Below are 20,142 nucleotides of genomic sequence, written 5' to 3' on the forward strand. Positions count from 1 at the left end.
ACCGCTTGGAAAAGGCATAAAAATTTAGGTAAGATAATTATTTTAATAGCATTGATTCGACCAATTAATGATATAGACAGTAAGGACCATTTAGTAAGCAAGTGTTTAACCTGGTGTATTAAAGGTAAAAAATTGACATTAAATAAATCCTTTTTTTTTTTAGTAATTTTAACCCCTAGCTAAGTAAAATAATCCATAACTAATCTAAATGGTAAATGTCTATAAATTGGAACTTGCATATTTAAAGGAAAAAGTTCACTCTTATTAAGATTCAGTTAATAACCAGAAAAATTACTAAACTGAGCGAACAAAGATATGACAGCAGGAATGGATTTCTCAGGATTCAAAATATATAATAACAAATCATCTGCATATAATGATAACTTGTGTATCAAATTTCTGCGGGAAATGCCAAATATAGAAAGTGAGTCACGAATAGCAATAGCTAATGGTTCCAGGACACTATCAAATAACAATGGGCTAAGAGGACAACCTTGCCTAGTGCCCCGAAACAACTGAAAAAAAAGATCTTATATTATTCGGTAAGTACCGAAGCTGTAGGGGCATAATATATCAATTTAACCCAAGATATAAATTGTGGGCTAAAATTAAAGTGACATTTGCAATTTTCCAGTCCTCTGGAACCATACCAGAATCTGGTGACTCTTGAAAGATCATTATTAATGCCCCACAATCTCTTCAGCTACCTCTTTCAGAACCCTTGGGTATAGTCCATCTGGTCCAGTTGACTTCAGACCTTTCAGCTACCCATGCACCTTCTCCCTAGTAATAGCAATTGCACTCACTTCTTCCCCTGATGCAGTGAAACAGTTTCCATGTCCCCCATTACTACATTTCCAGCATCCCAATATCTACTCTTGCTTCTCTTTTACACTTTTCTATCCAAAAAAAAACTTTTGGTATCCTCTGATATTATTAGCTAGCTTACCTTCATATTTCATCGGTTCACACCTTTTGGTTTTTTTAGTTGCCTTTAGGTGGTTTTTAGAAGCTTCCCACTAAATTTTGCTCTATTATATGTTCTCTCTTAGCTTTTATGTTGGTTCTGACTTTCTTTGTCATGGTTGTGTCATCCTGCCTTTAGAACAATTCTTCTTTGAGATGCATCTATTCTGCACCTTCCAAAGTGCTCCCAGAAACTTCAGCCACTGCTGTTCTGCCATCACCCCTGCTAGTGTCTCCTTCCAATCAACTTTGGCCAGCTCCTCTCTTGTATCTCTGTAATTCCCTGTACTCCACTGTGATATTAATACATTTGACTTTAGCTTCTCCCTCTCAAATTGCAGGGTGAATTCCATTATATTATGATCACTGTCTCTTAAGGGTTTCTTGTCCTTAAGCTCTCTGATCAACTCTGATTCATCACACAATGACCAATCCAGAATAGTTGATCCCCTAGTGCGTTCAATCACAAGCTGCTCTAAAAAGCCATCTTGTAGGCATTCTATAAATTCACTCTCTTGGGATACAAAATCAGCATGAACCTGATTTTCCCAATCTGCCTGCATATTGAAATCCCCCATGACTATTGTAACATTGCCCTTTTGAAAAGTGTTTTTTTTTATCTCCCATTGTAATTTGTAGCCCACATCCTGGCTATTATTTGGAGGCCTGTATATAACTCCCATCAGGGTTGTTTTATTCTTGCAGCTCCTTCACTCTACCCACAACAACTCTACATTTTCTGATCCTGTGTCATCTCTTTCCAAGGATTTGAAAGAGCAATGCCACCCCCTCTGCCTTCCTTTTGATACAATGTGTTTTCTTGGATGTTAAGCTCTCAACTATAATCTTCTTTCAGCCACGACTCAGTGATGCCTACAATGTCATACCTGTTAATCTCTAAATCATCAACCTTATTTTGTATACTCCGTGTATTCAAATATAACACCTTCAATCCTGTATTCGACACATTTTTCGATTTTGTCCCCTTGTTACACTGCAATTCATTCCACTGAGTGCAATTTTACCTTATCATCTGCCTGTTCTAAGGGAATAAGGCAGGTTCCGGACTTTCGCGAAATGGTAAAATCGGGTGACCCCCGGGTGGCAAAGATCTGCATGGAGGGCGTATAGCTGGTCGAGCTATGTGCTGGCACACGCTCCCCGGGATAGGGCATCAGGGGGCTCATTGAGTCTGCCAGGCCGGTACAGGATATCATAGTTGTAGGTGGAGAGTTCTATTCTCCACTGCAAAATTTTAGCATTTTTGATTTTGCCCCGCTGTTGGTTGCTAAACATGAATGCAACTGAGCGCTGGTCGGTCAGCAAGGTGAACCTTTTGCCGGCGAGATAGTGCCTCCAGTGCCTAATAGCTTCCACTATGGCCTGGGCTTCTTTCTCCACCGCGGAGTGCCGAATTTCAGAGCCTTGAAGGGTACGAGAAAAGAATGCTACTGGCCTGCCTTCCTGATTGAGGGTAGCGGCAAGCGTGAAATCGTCACTCTCTACTTGGAAGGGAATGGTCTCGTCCACCGCATGCATCGTTGCTTTGGCAATGTCCCCTTTAATGCAGCTGAAGGCCGCGCAGGCCTCAGCAGAGAGAGGAAATGTGGTAGACTTGACCAGGGGGCGGGCCTTGTCTGCGTAATGGGGGACCCATTGGGCGTAATAAGAAAAGAAGCCCAGGTACCGTCTGAGGGCTCTGAGGGTGGTGGGAAGAGGGAGTTCCAACGGTCGGGATCGATCAGGGCCAATGACCCCGTTTTCCACGCCATACCCAAGGATAGCAAGTCGGGTGGTTCCGAACACACACTTGTCCCTGTTATAAGTAAGGTTCAGAGCTTCGGCCACTTGGAAAAATCGTTGGAGGTTGGCGTTGTGATCCGGCCAGTCGCGACCACAGATGGTGATGTTATCCAGATATGGGAACGTGGCCTTCAGTTGGCACTGGTCCACTATCCGGTCCATTTCCCTCTGGAAGACAGAGACACCATTCGTGACACCGAAGGGGACGTGCAGGAAGTGATAGAGCCTGCCGCCCGCCTCGAAGGTGGTGTAGGGGCGGTCCTCTGGGCGGATGGGGAGCTGGTGATAAGCGGATTTCAGATCTATGGTCGAGTACACCTTGTACTGAGCTATTTGGTTGACCATATCCGCGATGCGGGGTAGTGGGTACGCGTCAAGCTGCGTGAACCTATTGATGGTCTAGCTATAGTCCACGACCATCCTATTTTTCTGCCCGGTCCGAACAACAACCACCTGGGCCCTCCAAGGGCTTGTGCTTGGCTCAATGATCCCCTCCCTGAGCAGCCGCTGCACCTCTGACTGAATGAAGGCCCTGTCCCCCGCGCTGTACCTCCTGCTTTTAGTTGCCTCAGGTTTACAGTCGGGGGTCAGGTTGGCGAACAGCGGTGGGGGAGGGATCTTGAGGGTGGAGAGGCCACAAGTGGTGTCCGTAGCGCAGCTGTTGGCATGGTGTTGGGTGGGATGTGCAGGTTGGTGTGTGTGTGTGTGTGTGTGGTCAGTAGCGGGGTATGTGACGTATTCCCACAGAACTGGGGATTTCTGACAGTGACTGGTGGGAGGGGCCCGTCGTACTCCATTGTCACGCTTTTGAGGTGGCTCTGGAAGTCGAGCCCCAATAGCACGGGCACACAGTTGAGGCATGACCAGTAATGTAAAGTCCGGATATTCTGTGCCCTGCACCACCAATGTCGCTACACAAACCCCACCCCCGGATGTCTGTGGAATGTGACCCAGAAGCCATGGTGACCCTCTGGCTTATCGGCCGTGTCATGAGTCTGCAGCGTTGCACCGTGTCTGGGTGAATAAAACTCTCCGTGCTGCCCGTGTCAAACAGGCAGCTAGTCCTGTGCCCCTCCACCAGGATGTCCATCATTGACCTTGCGAGCTGGTGTGGAGCGCTTTGGTCGAGGGTCACGGAGGCCAGAGTTGAATCGCCGTCTTTGTCTGGCGCGGTGGGGTGCCCGGTAAGTACCCGTGGGTCAGAGGCGGTGCGAGGTGGCGCCAACCAAGATGGCCACCCCCATGCCTCACACATGGTGGTGGGCAAGCAAGATGGTGACCCCCATGCCTCACACATGGCGCTGCTCAACCCTGCTCGCGGTTTGGACTTACAGGCCTTGGCGAAGTGGCCTTTCTTTCCGCAGCTGGAGCAGGTAGCTTCTGGGGCCGGGCAGCATTTTAGGGGGTGCTTCTCGAGTCCACAGAAGTAACACTTCGCGGACTCGCGACTGGCAGCAGCCGAGGTCGATTCGCCAGCGGGTTGCGGGGTCTGCAGCATCCACGGGGCCGGTGGGAGATCGCGTGCCTGGACAGCGTCAGCATTGTGCAGAGCGGCCTCCAGCGTGTCGGCCAGCTTGATCGCCGAATGTAAGGTAAGATCGGTGTGTTCCAGCAGCCCGCTGGCGCATGTACACTGACCTGATCCCCGTAACGAAGGTGTCCCTTACCAGGAGCTCCGCATGCTGTTCCGCCATCAGCCCCCTGCAATCGCTGGCCCGCACGAGTGTCTGTAGGGCCCGGACAAACTCAGCGCTCGACTTTCTGGCCCGCTGCTGCCGTGTTGCTAAGCGATGTCTTGCGTAGACAGTGTTTACCAGCTGCAGGTATTGTCTTTTGAGGGCGTCCATCGCACCCTGGTAGCTTGGCTGGTCCCTAATCATCAAGTAGACCCGTGGACTGACCCTGGAGAGGAGAACTCTGCACATCGTGGCAGGCTCGGTCACTTCAGTCTCCTCCAGGTACGATTCAAAGCATGCTAGCCAGAGTTCGAAAGCGTTGCCAGCTTCCTGGGATTGAGGGTCGAGATCCAATCTGTCGGGTCGTAAAATTCATTCCATGTTTTTAAAATCGCTGCTAATAAAATTGATGCACCATCAATAACTCTAGGAGATTGGAAGTGAACGATAGGCTTTTATTAACAGCGAGAAAGGGAACACAGCCATGTTGAAGACTGAGGGAGGAGCAGTGCCCCAATCACCTCTATACAGGGGTCTGTGGGAGGAGCCACAGGAGCAGTCAGCCGGGGGGGGGGGGCGTGTCCAGACAGGTATACATAGTTTACCACAGTGGAATGACCATGGGGTACTCTGCACTAACTGTCTATTTCCCTACCTTCTCCTGACAGACACCCAGTTACCTGCCTCCTAAAACTTTGGGGTGACAACCTCCCTGTAGCTTCTATCTATCACCTCCTCCGTTTCCAATCTGAGCCGTAGGTCACCGAGCTGCAGCTCAGCTTCCTGAACTCATTCTCTGAGGAGCCGCAGCAGGTGCGCCTGGGGCAGATGTGGTTACCTGGGAGGCCGGATGTCTCCCAGAGTTCCCCTATCTCACAGACCCCGGAACCACCCTCGCTGCACTAACAGAGGAAGTTAGAAGAAGAAGAAACTTTTGTCTGACACAAGCCTGATGAGCCAAAGACTCCCCACTCTGACACTGATCCACTCACACAATGGCCACTCTGCTTGTCCCAGCCTTTCTTGTATTTGCCCTTGCTAATGAATTGCTATTTGATTGGGCCTCCAGAAAACTGCAATAGCCTGTGAATGCTCCTTTTTGAATCTCACTCACGGACATGTGAATAGCCTCCTCTCTCATTCCGATTCGACTGGGCTGCCAGAAACACGCTGGAAGCCCACAAATGCTCCTTTTTGAATCTCACTCATGGACTAGTGAGTAGCCTCCTCTCTCATTCTCGATTCCACTGGGCCGCTGGAAAAATGCCAAAAGCTCATCAATGCTCCTTTATAAGTCTCACGGAGCTGTAAGTAGCCTCCTTTCTCACTCCTGTTTCAACTGGACCACTGGAAATATGCTGAAAGCCTGTGTACGGTATAGAGCAAATTCTGGTGTTTTAAGTATGTTGCACGATGAGTCTTCCACATTCTCAGTTACTTCACCTGTTCATCTTTTAATGAAGCTGTCACTGAGCGGAATTATGCAAAACAGTACTCAGAACCTCCCTTACTGCTGGCAGAACCAGTTCTTCTCCAATGGTATGGGACTTTACAGATTTAGCAATGAGCAATGAAATGTTGTATGAAGCACACAGACCATTACAGTTTTGTACTGGAGTGCTGGCAAACAAACTTTTGAAGTGCTTTCCATTTCTGAAAGTTTTTACAAAATAACTGAAAATAAGCCAAGTTCTCATTTGCTTTATCAGAGTGTATTCTCTTCAAATATTCAAGGAGCCCGAACAGTTTCATTGCCTCATTTCAAAAAAAAAAATTCACACAATAGACACTTTGGCTGCTGTTGGTTGCTTGGTGCTGGTATAAATCCATATTTCAGATACTCCACACTACTTTGTCAGTAGGTCTTCTTCGATAATTTTTGTTATGGATTAACAACCATGGACAATTGGCAATTGTTTAAGTCCAACTTCAAGCACTGCAATCAATAAAGGGGAAGATTATAACATCATAATTGCTTAGGCAAAACTTGACACTGCCTGAAGGTACAGAAAGTGGGGCAGAGATAGCTCGGTTGGCCACGAGCTTGAGAAATGTAGTCGACACAATTCAATAGGACAGATTTAGAACTTTTATCTTATTGAATGCCATACCCTAATTCACAGGAATTGTGACACTGCGTGATTAGTGTATGGGAACTATACTGGCCAACAGTGTATGACAGTATTGAATTATGACACTGCGTGATTAGTGTATGGGAACTATACTGGCCAACAGTGTATGACAGAATTGAATGGCAATAATGCTGGACTGGGCCTGGAAATAACATGATTTCTTCAGTCCAGCTTTCTCATAGCACATTAAACACAGAAGCGTCACATTGCTGTTCAACAACTATAAGAAAAGTCTAGGAGAACAGAGGCGGGTTGGCAAGAGATGAGGTGATTACAAGTTCAGGTTCAAGTTTAATACATGAATATAGCCAAATGAAACAGTGTTTCTCTGGGACAATTTGCAAAGCATATTACCAACAGCTCACAGCACAAAGAGAACATATGGTTATGATTTCAGAAAAACATAGTCCCAAAGAAGAAAAAAGTATATAGCCCAAGTCCCTGAGTGGCATGACTGTAGATTTATGGGGTGTTGGCCTGGTCCAATTTGTTCTTCCACTGAGCGCACACTGGAGAGCAGCATCATTGTTGATCATGCAATCATTGTAACCAATTATGAAAATCAAATGCTTAGAATAAGTAATTAATTTCTTAAATTAACCCTGTAATCCCTTAACTAACCCCTTGCTACTGATCACCCTTCCACCACCCCTTTTATCTTTATTGCCCCCTTAGAAACTCCCACCGCCCCCAGGGTGTAATATTGCCCACTTTGGGAACCACTAGAGTCTGTACCAGATATTCCCAGCCTGGATGCACAGACCCCTCAGTTAGTGATAAGGGTCCATGGCATAAAAAAGGTTGAAAACCCCTGGTCTACACCATCTATATATCCCACGGCAGCCTCCACCACTTCATCTCAAGCCCGTCGCTCTCCTTCAACCCTTGATCCATCACATCTGTGTCATCCCTCAAAATCTCACCCCACACTGCACCTCACCTCCTATTCACACCATTCCACTCCACTCCCTGATTCTGTCACCCACTGTTCCAGCCGACGATACCAGTGATGTCAAACTCTGTCATTATTTGTTGATACTGACTGGAGATCCTGGGGCTATTTCCAAAGGAGGAAATTAGTTAGAATGTTCTAGAATGATGAGGGATTGTGATTGGGTGAATATTAAGGGCAAGGAAATGAAACTGAAAATGTCATTGAGAGGGCTTGGGGGGAATGTCTTAGGGAATGGAGAATATTCCATCCTTCACAGAAGCTCAAACATGTCCAGGTAAGGACAAGGATGAGGATTTAGACCCGTTTTGGGCAGCTCTGGGGGCAGGTTGGAGGGAGTCACCAAGATGAGAGAGGAAATGAACAGTCTCCTTCTATGCTATGACTTTCTGTGGTTCTTTAAATCATAGCAGATACTTTTATAAATAAACCAGGATGCAGAACTGTTACTGAATCTCCTCAGATTCAAATGCTGTGAATCTACCAAAAAGCGTTTAAGATATTTACTGTAACTCTCTCCTTTGTTGTCCCACAGGAGGAGTACTCTCGGGAAAAGATCAGTTGGGCTTTCATTCCCGTCTCGGATCGACAGAGCTGTTTAAACCTCATCGCAGCAAAGCCAAATGGAATTCTTCGGATTCTGGATGATCAAACGTGCCTGCCGCAGGTCAGATGGACTTTGTGACCACCCCTGTACCCCTCCACAGCTGTAGCTTCCTTGAGGCTGGGGAGGTGGTGATTCAGTGAGGAGATACAGGCTGTCCCATGGGCGCACAGAGGTGGAATATTGTTGATAGCACCAGGCTGCAGCCAGCAGAGACACTGCATCACAGCTCCAGAGGACCGGGTGCTGACTGCTTAGTGCCCTGATATGCTGAAACCGCATGGCTTTCTTCCAAGTGCTTCTATATCCTTCCATATTCCAAAAGTGTACAGATCAGCAGATTAGTTCATAACAGTAAATCAGCGGTAAAACTGTGAAGAACTGATGGGAATTTGGGAGAATAGATGTAGAATTTGTGTAAATAGGTGGTTGATGGTCAGCATATACTTGATAGGCCAAACGGCCTGTTTCCATCTGTATTTCCCCATGTATTTAGGACACATGCAGTGAAACATAACTGATTTATGTTTTTCCTTTCAGGCAACAGATCACACTTTTCTGCAGAAATGCCATTATCAACATAACAACAACCCTTGGTATGTAAAGCCCAAGGTACCTCTGCCAGTCTTCACAGTCAGACATTATGCTGGGGCAGTAACCTACCAGGTGAGTGAGAGCTGAAACACCAGGGAGTATTGAAGACACAAAGTAGGTGTGAAGTAAAAGTTCCCTCAATACGTTACCATGCAGAATAGAGAGAGAATGAAGATCCCTGAACATTAAACCACACATGTAATACTCAGTAACACTCCCTGAACACTGTCCCACACATGTCGGCACACAGTAACACTCGCTGAACACTGTCCCACACATGTAGGTACTCAGTAACACTCCCTGAACACTGTCCCACACATGTAGATACTCAGTAACACTCCCTGAACACTGTCCCACACATGTAGATACTCAGTAACACTCCCTGAACACTGTCCCACACATGTAGATACTCAGTAACACTCCCTGAACACTGTCCCACACATGTAGATACTCAGTAACACTCCCTGAACACTGTCCCACACATGTAGATACTCAGTAACACTCCCTGAACACTGTCCCACACATGTAGATACTCAGTAACACTCCTTGAACACTGTCCCACACATGTAGATACTCAGTAACAGTCCCTGAACACTGTCTCACACATGTAGATACACAGAAACACTCCCCGAACACTGTCCCACACATGTAGATACTCAGTAACACTCCCTGAACACTGTCCCACACATGTAGGTACTCAGTAACACTCCCTGAACACTGTCCCACACATGTAGATACACAGAAACACTCCCTGAACACAGTCCCACACATGTAGATACTCAGTAACACTCCCTGAACACTGTCTCACACATGTAGGTAGTCAGTAACACTCCCTGAACACTGTCCCACACATGTAGATACTCAGTAACACTCCCTGAACACTGTCCCACACATGTAGATACACAGTAACACTCCCTGAACACTGTCCCACACATGTAGATACTCAGTAACACTCCCTGAACACTGTCCCACACATGTAGATACACAGTAACACTCCCTGAACACTGTCCCACACATATAGATACACAGTAACACTCCCTGAACAATGTCCCACACATGTAGGTACACAGTAACACTCCCTGAACACTGTCCCACACATGTAGGTACACAGTAACACTCCCTGAACACTGTCCCACACATGTAGGTACACAGTAACACTCCCTGAACACTGTCCCACACATGTAGATACGCAGTAACGCTCCCTGAACACTGTCCCACACATGTAGATACACAGTAACACTCCCTGAACACTGTCCCACACATGTAGATACACAGTAACACTCCCTGAACACTGTCCCACACATGTAGATACACAGTAACAGTCCCTGAACACTGTCCCACACATGTAGATACACAGTAACGCTCCCTGAACTCCGTCCCACACATGTAGATAGACAGTAACACTCGCTGAACACAGTCCCACACATGTAGATACACAGTAACACTCCCTAAACACTGTCCCACACATGTAGATACTCAGTAACACTCCCTGAACACTGTCCCACACATGTAGATACACAGTAACACTCCCTGAACACTGTCCCACACATGTAGATACACAGTAACACTCCCTGAACACTGTCCCACACATGTAGATACACAGTAACACTCCCTGAACACTGTCCCACACATGTAGATACACAGTAACACTCCCTGAACACTGTCCCACACATGTAGATACTCAGTAACACTCCCTGAACACTGTCCCACACATGTAGATACACAGTAACGCTCCCTGAACACTGTCCCACACATGTAGATACACAGTAACACTCCCTAAACACTGTCCCACACATGTAGATACTCAGTAACACTCCCTGAACACTGTCCCACACATGTAGATACACAGTAACACTCCCTGAACACTGTCCCACACATGTAGATACACAGTAACGCTCCCTGAACACTGTCCCACACATGTAGATACACAGTAACGCTCCCTGAACTCCGTCCCACACATGTAGATACACAGTAACACTCCCTGAACACTGTCCCACACATGTAGATAGACAGTAACACTCGCTGAACACAGTCCCACACATGTAGATACACAGTAACACTCCCTAAACACTGTCCCACACATGTAGATACTCAGTAACACTCCCTGAACACAGTCCCACACATGTAGATACACAGTAACACTCCCTAAACACTGTCCCACACATGTAGATACTCAGTAACACTCCCTGAACACTGTCCCACACATGTAGATACACAGTAACACTCCCTGAACACTGTCCCACACATGTAGATACACAGTAACACTCCCTGAACACTGTCCCACACATGTAGATACACAGTAACACTCCCTGAACACTGTCCCACACATGTAGATAGACAGTAACACTCGCTGAACACAGTCCCACACATGTAGATACACAGTAACACTCCCTAAACACTGTCCCACACATGTAGATACTCAGTAACACTCCCTGAACACAGTCCCACACATGTAGATACACAGTAACACTCCCTAAACACTGTCCCACACATGTAGATACTCAGTAACACTCCCTGAACACTGTCCCACACATGTAGATACACAGTAACACTCCCTGAACACTGTCCCACACATGTAGATACACAGTAACACTCCCTGAACACTGTCCCACACATGTAGGTACACAGTAACACTCCCTGAACACTGTCCCACACATGTAGATACGCAGTAACGCTCCCTGAACACTGTCCCACACATGTAGATACACAGTAACACTCCCTGAACACTGTCCCACACATGTAGATACACAGTAACACTCCCTGAACACTGTCCCACACATGTAGATACACAGTAACAGTCCCTGAACACTGTCCCACACATGTAGATACACAGTAACGCTCCCTGAACTCCGTCCCACACATGTAGATACACAGTAACGCTCCCTGAACACTGTCCCACACATGTAGATAGACAGTAACACTCGCTGAACACAGTCCCACACATGTAGATACACAGTAACACTCCCTAAACACTGTCCCACACATGTAGATACTCAGTAACACTCCCTGAACACTGTCCCACACATGTAGATACACAGTAACACTCCCTGAACACTGTCCCACACATGTAGATACACAGTAACACTCCCTGAACACTGTCCCACACATGTAGATACACAGTAACACTCCCTGAACACTGTCCCACACATGTAGATACACAGTAACACTCCCTGAACACTGTCCCACACATGTAGATACTCAGTAACACTCCCTGAACACTGTCCCACACATGTAGATACACAGTAACGCTCCCTGAACACTGTCCCACACATGTAGATACACAGTAACACTCCCTAAACACTGTCCCACACATGTAGATACTCAGTAACACTCCCTGAACACTGTCCCACACATGTAGATACACAGTAACACTCCCTGAACACTGTCCCACACATGTAGATACACAGTAACGCTCCCTGAACACTGTCCCACACATGTAGATACACAGTAACGCTCCCTGAACTCCGTCCCACACATGTAGATACACAGTAACACTCCCTGAACACTGTCCCACACATGTAGATAGACAGTAACACTCGCTGAACACAGTCCCACACATGTAGATACACAGTAACACTCCCTGAACACTGTCCCACACATGTAGATACTCAGTAACACTCCCTGAACACAGTCCCACACATGTAGATACACAGTAACACTCCCTAAACACTGTCCCACACATGTAGATACTCAGTAACACTCCCTGAACACTGTCCCACACATGTAGATACACAGTAACACTCCCTGAACACTGTCCCACACATGTAGATACACAGTAACACTCCCTGAACACTGTCCCACACATGTAGATACACAGTAACACTCCCTGAACACTGTCCCACACATGTAGATACTCAGTAACACTCCCTGAACACTGTCCCACACATGTAGATACACAGTAACACTCCCTAAACACTGTCCCACACATGTAGATACTCAGTAACACTCCCTGAACACTGTCCCACACATGTAGGTACACAGTAACACTCCCTGAACACTGTCCCACACATGTAGGTACACAGTAACACTCCCTGAACACTGTCCCACACATGTAGATACGCAGTAACGCTCCCTGAACACTGTCCCACACATGTAGATACACAGTAACACTCCCTGAACACTGTCCCACACATGTAGATACACAGTAACACTCCCTGAACACTGTCCCGCACATGTAGATACACAGTAACACTCCCTGAACACAGTCCCACACATGTAGATACACAATAACACTCCCTAAACACTGTCCCACACATGTAGATACTCAGTAACACTCCCTGAACACTGTCCCGCACATGTAGATACACGGTAACACTCCCTGAACACTGTCCCGCACATGTAGATACACGGTAACACTCCCTGAACACTGTCCCGCACATGTAGATACTCGGTAACACTCCCTGAACACTGTCCCACACATGTAGATACACAGTAACACTCCCTGAACACTGTCCCACACATGTAGATACACAGTAACACTCCCTGAACACTGTCCCACACATGTAGATACACAGTAACACTCCCTGAACACTGTCCCACACATGTAGATACACAGTAACACTCCCTGAACACTGTCCCACACATGTAGATACTCAGTAACACTCCCTGAACACTGTCCCACACATGTAGATACACAGTAACGCTCCCTGAACACTGTCCCTCACATGTAGATACACAGTAACACTCCCTAAACACTGTCCCACACATGTAGATACTCAGTAACACTCCCTGAACACTGTCCCACACATGTAGATACACAGTAACACTCCCTGAACACTGTCCCACACATGTAGATACACAGTAACGCTCCCTGAACACTGTCCCACACATGTAGATACACAGTAACGCTCCCTGAACTCCGTCCCACACATGTAGATACACAGTAACACTCCCTGAACACTGTCCCACACATGTAGATAGACAGTAACACTCGCTGAACACAGTCCCACACATGTAGATACACAGTAACACTCCCTGAACACTGTCCCACACATGTAGATACTCAGTAACACTCCCTGAACACTGTCCCACACATGTAGATACACAGTAACACTCCCTAAACACTGTCCCACACATGTAGGTACACAGTAACACTCCCTGAACACTGTCCCACACATGTAGATACGCAGTAACGCTCCCTGAACACTGTCCCACACATGTAGATACACAGTAACACTCCCTGAACACTGTCCCACACATGTAGATACACAGTAACACTCCCTGAACACTGTCCCACACATGTAGATACACAGTAACAGTCCCTGAACACTGTCCCACACATGTAGATACACAGTAACGCTCCCTGAACTCCGTCCCACACATGTAGATACACAGTAACGCTCCCTGAACACTGTCCCACACATGTAGATAGACAGTAACACTCGCTGAACACAGTCCCACACATGTAGATACACAGTAACACTCCCTAAACACTGTCCCACACATGTAGATACTCAGTAACACTCCCTGAACACTGTCCCACACATGTAGATAGACAGTAACACTCGCTGAACACAGTCCCACACATGTAGATACACAGTAACACTCCCTGAACACTGTCCCACACATGTAGATACACAGTAACACTCCCTGAACACTGTCCCACACATGTAGATACTCAGTAACACTCCCTGAACACTGTCCCACACATGTAGATACACAGTAACACTCCCTGAACACTGTCCCACACATGTAGATACTCAGTAACACTCCCTGAACACTGTCCCACACATGTAGATACACAGTAACACTCCCTAAACACTGTCCCACACATGTAGATACTCAGTAACACTCCCTGAACACTGTCCCACACATGTAGGTACACAGTAACACTCCCTGAACACTGTCCCACACATGTAGGTACACAGTAACACTCCCTGAACACTGTCCCACACATGTAGATACGCAGTAACGCTCCCTGAACACTGTCCCACACATGTAGATACACAGTAACACTCCCTGAACACTGTCCCACACATGTAGATACACAGTAACACTCCCTGAACACTGTCCCGCACATGTAGATACACAGTAACACTCCCTGAACACAGTCCCACACATGTAGATACACAATAACACTCCCTAAACACTGTCCCACACATGTAGATACTCAGTAACACTCCCTGAACACTGTCCCGCACATGTAGATACACGGTAACACTCCCTGAACACTGTCCCGCACATGTAGATACACGGTAACACTCCCTGAACACTGTCCCGCACATGTAGATACTCGGTAACACTCCCTGAACACTGTCCCACACATGTAGATACTCGGTAACACTCCCTGAACACTGTCCCACACATGTAGATACACAGTAACACTCCCTGAACACTGTCCCACACATGTAGATACACAGTAACACTCCCTGAACACTGTCTCACACATGTAGATACTCAGTAACACTCCCTGAACACTGTCCCACACATGTAGATACACAGTAACACTCCCTGAACACTGTCCCACACATGTAGATACACAGTAACACTCCCTGAACACTGTCCCACACATGTAGATACACAGTAACACTCCCTGAACACTGTCCCACACATGTAGATACACAGTAACACTCCCTGAACACTGTCCCACACATGTAGATACACAGTAACACTCCCTGAACACTGTCCCACACATGTAGATACACAGTAACACTCCCTGAACACTGTCCCACACATGTAGGTAGTCAGTAACACTCCCTAAACACTGTCCCACACATGTAGATACTCAGTAACAGTCCCTGAACACTGTCCCACACATGTAGATATTCAGTAACAGTCCGTGAACACTGTCCCACACATGTAGATACACAGTAACACTCCCTGAACACTGTCCCACACATGTAGATACACAGTAACACTCCCTGAACACTGTCCCACACATGTAGATACACAGTAACACTCCCTGAACACTGTCCCACACATGTAGATACACAGTAACACTCCCTGAACACTGTCCCGCACATGTAGATACACAGTAACACTCCCTGAACACTGTCCCACACATGTAGATACACAGTAACACTCCCTGAACACTGTCCCGCACATGTAGATACACGGTAACACTCCCTGAACACTGTCCCACACATGTAGATACTCAGTAACACTCCCTGAACACTGTCCCGCACATGTAGATACACGGTAACACTCCCTGAACACTGTCCCACACATGTAGATACACAGTAACACTCCCTGAACACTGTCCCACACATGTAGATACTCAGTAACACTCCCTGAACACTGTCCCACACATGTAGATACACAGTAACACTCCGCATGCATTATGTAATCAGGTTTTCACAGGAGAAACACAGCATGAGTGATGCCATCCTTATGTCTCACATCAAACATCCAGGGGCATTAAAGGGCATTTAGATTAAGAGTGAAGTTTCCTTCACCCTCTCCTGTTGAACACCCTTTGGGACGATATGTCATGGATTCGAAACAGAGTAAAGCCCCAACGAAAATGTTCTATCATGCAGGGACTGTCTGTAATATATTTTTTATTCTTTTTTTTTCTGCAAACAAACAACAAACAAAAGATACTGCACATCCAGAAAAACCATGACCATAACAAAATCAAATTAAATATTGAGCAGCAAAACGGAGAATAATATAAAGGCAAATGTAAACATACACTGCAGAGGTGCACCACACCAAAACAGCCTCAGTCCTCACCCCGTAAGAAATACAGGGCCCCATATCCTTTCAAAGATGACCCCTCTGTCCTCATTACATAGTCTCAGTCTCTCCAAATGTAACGTATTTGCCAGTTCTCTCAGCCACAGATCGTACGTAGGCACAGTGTCCATTTTCCACATTTGCAGGATTAACTTCTTAGCAATCACCATTCCAAACAATACAGCCATATTTTCATACTTATTGGCTGAAGATAGGGAGCTTGTTGCTCTAAGGATGGCTATGAGCTGGTCTGGTTCCCACCGCTTCCCATAAGCCTCAGAGAAACAGTGAAAAATACTTTTCCAGTATGCATAAAGCTTACAACATGACCAGAATGAATGTGACAAGTTACTGTTCTCAGATTTACATCTATTACAAACTGGTGAAACATCAGGATAGAAACTGTGCAACTTTTCTTCGGAATAATAGAGTCTATGCAATGTTTTAAACAGTATAAGTCTGTGTCTGATGTTGACCGAACAATCATGTATACTCTTTAAACACTCATCCCAGACCTCCTCTGTCAGTTCTACACCCATGCCTGTTTAAGACCTGCAGTATTCACCCAAGCACCGTTATGTAGGATCTGATAAAAATAGGATACGGCACTACGAGTAACCGGATCAAATTTATTTATTGCCTCCAGGGACTCATGTTTGTCTAAAACTTCAAAATTAGGTATATATTTGCTAATATAATCTCAAATTTGTAATTATCTAAAAAAAAAACTAGATGCAGGGATATTGTAAACTGCTTGTAACTGCGCAAATGAGGCAAAGTTTACATTAATATATAGGTCACCTGCACTACAGATGCCACTCTGTTTCCAGGACGAAGAAACAGTATCATTCAGGCCAGGCAAGAAGGTATGATTGTCACAAATCGGAGTGTCAATATGAGTTTTTGGGGCCTTAATGTGTAGTTGAATCTGCTTCCAAATTCTTATAGTGCTGCCAACCACAAAGCTGTTACTAAAATGTGACTAAACTGCAGTGGGGCTATTAAGGAGAGCTCTAAGGAAGTCCTAGACCATAAGACAAAGGAGCAGAAGTTGGCCATTCGCCCCATCGAGTCTGCTCCGCCATTTCATCATGAGCTGATCCAATCTCCCCTTTAGTCCCATTCCCCCACCTTCTCACCATAACCTTTGATGCCCTGACTACTCAGATACCTATCAATCTCTGCCTTAACTACACCCAATGACTTGGCCTCCACTGCTGCCCGTGGCAACAAATTCCATAGATTCACCACCCTCTGGCTAAAATTTTTTTTTCGCATCTCTGTTCTGAATGGGCGCCCTTCAATCCTCAAGTCATGTCCTCTCGTACTAGACTCCCCCACCATGGGAAACAACTTTGCCACATCCACTCTGTCCATGCCTTTCAACATTCGAAATGTTTCTATGAGGTCCCCCCTCATTCTTCTAAACTCCAAGGTGTACAGTCCAAGAGTGGTCAAACGTTCCTCATATGTTAACCCTCTCATTCCCAGAATCATTCTAGTGAATCTTCTCTGAACCCTCTCCAATAACTCGCTCTATGAGTAACCATGCTGGGCACGAGTCTGAGGTAGATGGTGGGCCTTTTTTCCACCATGCAAGAATGGATAGGTGGGCAGCCCAGTAATACATTTAATGTCCGGTAGGGCAAAACCACCTGCTTCCTTGGGCTTTGACAAGTGTTTTTTAGTAGTTCTAATGGCTTTATCATTCCAAATAAAGGGTATAATAATTGAATCCAATTGCTTAAAATATGACAGAGGAATAAAACATAGAATTGACTGGAAAAGATGAAAAAATCGTGGCAGTACAATAATCTTGATTGCGTTAACCGTCCCCACCAAAGAAATTGGAAGGGTTTTCCAAAAGTCAATATTGTATTCAACCTGTTCAACTTTGTTTCACCAATTCACTTGCAAAAGGTCATCTGGGTTTTTTGTAATAGACACACCAAGATGGGAAAAATTATCCTAAGTTATTTTAAAGGGAATAGACTGTAAATACTCTGTATTAACCACTGCAGTGATTGACATTAGTTCACTCTTATCCCAATTAATAGAGAAACCTGAGAAACTATCAAAATTATTAATTAGTGTCATAAGGGCGGGTATTGATGTTTGTGGGCTGGAGATATATAAAAGGACATTGTCAGCATATAATGAAAGGTGATGTTTATGTCCATGCATATCAATAGGAGATATCAAAGGCTCCTGTCTGATGCTAACAGCCAGTGGCTCAATGATAACTGCAAACCAAAACGGAGAAAGGGGGCAGCCTTGACGAGTCCCACGATGAATTGCAAAAGGGGAGGAAATATTCTGATTAGTGTTAATAGGGGCAGATGAGTGTGAATAAATTATCTCAATCCATTTGATGAAAGATGATCCAAATTCAAATTTCTTAAGTGCAAACATCATATACGGCCATTCCACATATTGCGCATCTAATGAAATGACTACAGTCTCTTCTGTATGTTTTGTATATAAAATATTGAAAAGACGATGCAAATTAAAATGCATATGTCTACCTGGCGTAAAGCCAGTTTGATCTGGATGAATACTAGAACAAATGCAAACACGAGGAAATCTGCAGATGCTGGAAATTCAAACAACACATACAAATTGCTGGTGGAACACAGCAGGCCAGGCAGCATCTATAAGGAGAAGCACTGTCGACGTTTTGGGCCGAGATCCTTCGTCAGGACAAATGCATTCTTTTAACCTATTGGCCAGGACTTTCCCGAGAATTTTGGTTTCAATGGGCAGCAGCAAAATGGGACGATATGATGAAACCATGATCACGGCCTAGTTTTGGAATCAGAGGAACATTAGCTTTACATAAAGTAGGTGGCAATCTGGAAGCTGTCCTGGAGTGATTCAACATTCATAAGAACAGAGGTGACAATTTTGGACCAAATACTTTGAAGAATTCCATGCTAAAACCATCTGGACCCGTTGCAGGGACTGTCACCAGTCTTTATGGCTGTTATATGGTTTATTTATATTATTCATTGATTGGTGTGGACTCAGCTCTGGGGCAGACTGAGGACTGATTGTGGATTTACTCCCATGAAGGACAATTCTGGTTCACCTGCGCTTCATAAAGAGCTTCTTGAGGCAGCTATCAGAAGATGTGGAGTTTGTACATTCTCTCTGTGACTCTGTGGGTTCACTCAGCTGCTCCAGTTTCTGCCCACATCCGCAAAGACTGGGGCCGTAGTGGACAGCAAAGAAAGCTATCGAAGTTTACAGCAGGATGTGGAGCAGCTAGTGAAATAGACTGTAAAATGGCAGGTGTAGTTTATTGCAGACAAGTCTATTAGAGCTTTTCGAGGAAGTTACCAGAAAAGTGGATGAAGGGAAGGCAGTGGATGTTGTATACATGGACTTCAGTAAGGCCTTTGACAAGGTCCCGCATGGGAGGTTAGTTAGGAAGATTCAATCACTAGGTATACATGGAGAGGTAGTAAATTGGATTAGACATTGGCTCAATGGGAGAAGTCAGAGAGTGGTAGTGGAGGATTGCTACTCCGAGTGGAGGCCTGTGACTAGTGGTGTGCCACAGGGATCAGTGTTGTGTCCATTGTTATTTGTCATCTATATCAATGATCTGGATGATAATGTGGCAAATTGGATCAGCAAATTTGCTGATGATACAAAGATTGGAGGTATTGTGGACAGTGAGGAAGGTTTTCAAAGCTTGCTAAGGGATTTGGACCAGCTGGAGAAATGGGCTGAAAA

The 20,142-nt window shown here is 45.6% G+C and overlaps 1 protein-coding gene across 1 annotated transcript in view; it reads left to right on the forward strand.

Annotated features, from left to right (window-relative positions):
• The window catches only part of myo15b (myosin XVB), a 452,296-nt gene that overhangs the window by 104,199 nt on the left and 327,955 nt on the right, over positions 1-20,142 (forward strand). The window contains exons 16-17 of the mRNA XM_073026589.1: positions 8,065-8,196; positions 8,674-8,799. Coding sequence (XP_072882690.1) covers positions 8,065-8,196; positions 8,674-8,799 — 258 coding nt within the window. The remainder of the gene's footprint in view (positions 1-8,064; positions 8,197-8,673; positions 8,800-20,142) is intronic.

This window comes from Hemitrygon akajei, chromosome 22 (genome assembly GCF_048418815.1).
Source record: "Hemitrygon akajei chromosome 22, sHemAka1.3, whole genome shotgun sequence".
Lineage (NCBI taxonomy): Eukaryota > Metazoa > Chordata > Chondrichthyes > Myliobatiformes > Dasyatidae > Hemitrygon > Hemitrygon akajei.